General features: G+C 51.7%; 1 protein-coding gene across 1 annotated transcript; it reads right to left on the reverse strand.

Moving 5' to 3' along the window:
- Window positions 1-1,638: 1,638 nt before the first annotated feature.
- On the reverse strand, window positions 1,639-2,863 carry LOC143927570 (histone H1-like). The gene has a single exon (XM_077451707.1). It carries the CDS (start codon window positions 2,775-2,777, stop codon window positions 2,235-2,237), a length of 543 nt encoding a protein of 180 aa, XP_077307833.1. The 5' UTR covers window positions 2,778-2,863; the 3' UTR covers window positions 1,639-2,234.
- Window positions 2,864-3,209: the final 346 nt, after the last annotated feature.

Here is a 3,209-nt window from a genome sequence, read left to right on the forward strand (position 1 = left end):
CGTATTGCCGGCGGTTTTAACCCTTTTGCGGCCGCTAGCGGGGATAAAAGCGACCCGCTAGCTCCCAAAATGCGCCGCAAATCTGGCGGTAAAACGCTGCTAAAAATAGCAGCGTTTTACCACCGACGCAATGGGCGGTGTGGTGTGAAAGGGGTCTAAGAGTGCTGCTTGCAGGATTTTTTCAGAATATCATGCAAGCGCACCGCCCCAGTGGGAAGTCACACTGGAATGAATGGGAGGGGGTTTCCAGGTGCTTAGCAGAGGGTATGTCCAGCACTAAAGCGCCTGAAAACCACCCCAGTGTGTTTATGTAAATTGTAATACACTGGATTTTGATAAGTGGGGGGGGGGGGGGGGTTGGTTTATAAATAAGAGGGTTTACCATCAAAACTATTACAGTTTAGACCCCGTTCACACTGGGTCGTTTTGCAGGTGCTAAAAATAACGCCTTCAAACTGACCTGAAAGAGCCGCTGCTGGGCTTTCACACTGGAGCGGTGCTGCTGCAGGACTTTTTTTTTTACTGTCCTGCTAGCGCATCTTTGGAGCGGTGTATACATACCGCTTCTGCCCATTGAAATCAATGGGGCACGGCTATACCGCCGGCAAAGCGCCTCTGCAGTGGCAGTTTTTAACCCTTTCTCAGCCACTAGCAGGGGGGTAAAAACCACCCTGCCAACAGCTGAATAGTGCCACAAAAACCGACGGTAAAGCGCCGCTAAAAATAGCGCTGCTTTACCACTGACCCCGCCCTAGTATGAAAGGGGCCTTGCAATAAAAGGAGTACAGCAACCCACAACCTCTGGGTTCTTGTTGCTATGCAATACATCCCAACAAGAATCTTCTGAACACGGGGGTGACAGGATGTAGCACTAATTTACTTTTATAGATCTTAATATCAGGGTTTTGGTTCATATTAAAAAAAAACAAAAAAACACACGCAAAACTCAAACAAACATCGACATGCCCATGTCGTGCTATACTTGTTTACTAATGTTCATTTTTTTTAGATCTTCAGGTTTTTGGTTTATATATATAAAAAAATTGACATTAGTAAACAAGTGTAGCACCCCCTTGACTCCCACAGTTTGGAACTTTTCATTTACTGTGCTGAACGTAAACCCTAAAGCCCCCTTTCACACATGCGGACAGCATGTCGGTATTTCATCCATCCGTTTGCGGATGAAATAGACATACATGCATCCCTATGGGATAGCGGGTGGGTGCGGATGAACATCTGCAGACACCCGCCATCGTTCGCCTCCGCTACTGTCCGATTCTGCAGACGGAGGAAAATCCTATTTTTTTATCCGTCTGCAGAGCGGATCGGATGAACACGGACAGACGGTCCGTGCGCATCCGATCCCCATAGAGGAGAGCTGACAGGGCGGTCCCTGCACAGTGTGCGGAGACCGCCCTGTTATCCGCCGGCTCAGCGGGGACAACGGAGTGATCCCCGATGAGCGAGCGGATCATTACTGATGCATCCCGTGTGAAAGGGGCCTTAAAAATGCAACCCTTCCATGTCATACTTAAAAAATTCTTTGGGATTCTGCAGAACTCCAATTCTAAACCTGATCAGGTGCCAGTCTACGCTTCTCCCTCCCCCTCCCCCAGTACTCAAACATATACCACAACCTTTGTAGAAAAACAAAAATCTTTTATTTATACAAAAACAAATCTCGGTACAAAATAAAAAATACGAACTCTACCAAACACGGGTTATATACACTGCAAAGACAAGCCATGCAAGTTCAAAAGAAAGTTAAAAAAAAAAAAAAAATTAAAAGGAGCAGTCCTGCCAGTTTCCATGGAAATATAAAAGAAAAAAAATATAAGGACCAGTCCTGGCAACTTCCATGGAGAAAAAAAACAAAAAAAAAAAAAAACAAAACAACCAGTCCTGGTGGTTTCCATGGAAATGAAATAAGGACCAGTCCTGGTGGTTTCCATGGAAATAAAAATGAAATCATAAGGACCAGTCCTGGTGGCTTCCATGGAATGTTACATTGTAACCGAATTGGAACACAAAGTAAAGATGAGAAGCGGCAGCACGTTAACCCTTTCCGCAGGGATTGCACTCTCACGTGCTGCACTAAGTGCTAAAGTATCTTCAACCTTATTTAGAAGAGGAAAAAATAACGACAAAACAAAAAAAAAAAAAGGGAAGTGGACGGCAAAGTTCTCATCAAAGACACAACACAAAGTCTTTAGTCCCATAGGGGTGAAGCTCATCTATTTGGTCTTCTTCGCCTTCAGCGCTTTGGGCTTGGCCGCCTTCTTCGGGGACTTCTTAGCCGCCTTGCTGGGGGACTTCTTGGCGCTCTTGGCGGCGGGCTTGGCCGCGGCTTTCTTGGCGGCGGGCTTAGCCTTCTTGACGGTCTTCTTGGGGGTGCTGGCCGGCTTCTTGGCCACGGGCTTGGCGGCCTTCTTGGGCACCGCCAGCCCCTCCAGCTTCTTCTTGTTGAGGCGGAAGGAGCCGTTGGCGCCGACCCCCTTCACCTGCAGCAGGGTGTCGTTCTGGACCAGCGCCTTCACCGAGTACTTGAGGTAGGTGCGGCCGTTCTGCTGGTCGAACCAGGACACCTTCTTGGCCTCGCCGTAGATCTTGGCCAGGGATGAGCCGTTGCGCTCGCCCAGTTTGCGGATGGAGTCCACCACCAGCTGGCTGTACTTGCCCGGCTGGTTCTTCTTCTTCTTGCCGGACTTCTTGGCGGCCGAAGCGGCGGACTTGGCCTGTTTGCTGGCGGCGGCGGGGGCGACCTCGGTCTGTGCCATGGCGATCTATGGGGCGGCTTTTCTCCGGCTCGGCTGCGGCTTCTCTCTCCGGCTGTCTGCGGCAGACTGATCCTCGGCGCCGACGCTCCGCCCTCTTTTAATACTCGCTGTGCGGACCACGTTGAGAACAACAACAGCTCCCAGCCCCGTGCGCCGCCGACTTGTGTTTTCTCCCGCGCCTTCCCCCCCTTGTTTTCCGCCCCCCGCACCCCCCGACACCGGAACCACCGACCCCCAACCACCCCCCGACCCCCCTCCGCCGACCCCCCTCGAAAACCCGGCCCTCCCCGGCGGGATTCAGCCCGAAATCGGCGGATTCCTAGGCGCACCCCTGGCCGCCGTAGCCCTAGCGGCGGGGAGGCGGTCTGTTCGGGGCCGGTTTTGGCCGGGAAGGGGTCCGGGGACGGGGGCGGGGGGTGTCGGAAGCGGTAG

This window comes from Lithobates pipiens, unplaced genomic scaffold, assembly GCF_037356315.1.
Source record: "Lithobates pipiens isolate NorthernLeopardFrog02 unplaced genomic scaffold, aLitPip1_a1.2 Scaffold_23, whole genome shotgun sequence".
In the NCBI taxonomy this organism is placed as follows: Eukaryota; Metazoa; Chordata; class Amphibia; order Anura; family Ranidae; genus Lithobates; species Lithobates pipiens.

Coding starts and splice junctions, on each gene's coding strand:
- LOC143927570 (XM_077451707.1), bottom strand. CDS start 2,777: ATGGCACAGACCGAGGTCGCCCCCGCCGCCGCCAGCAAACAGGCCAAG.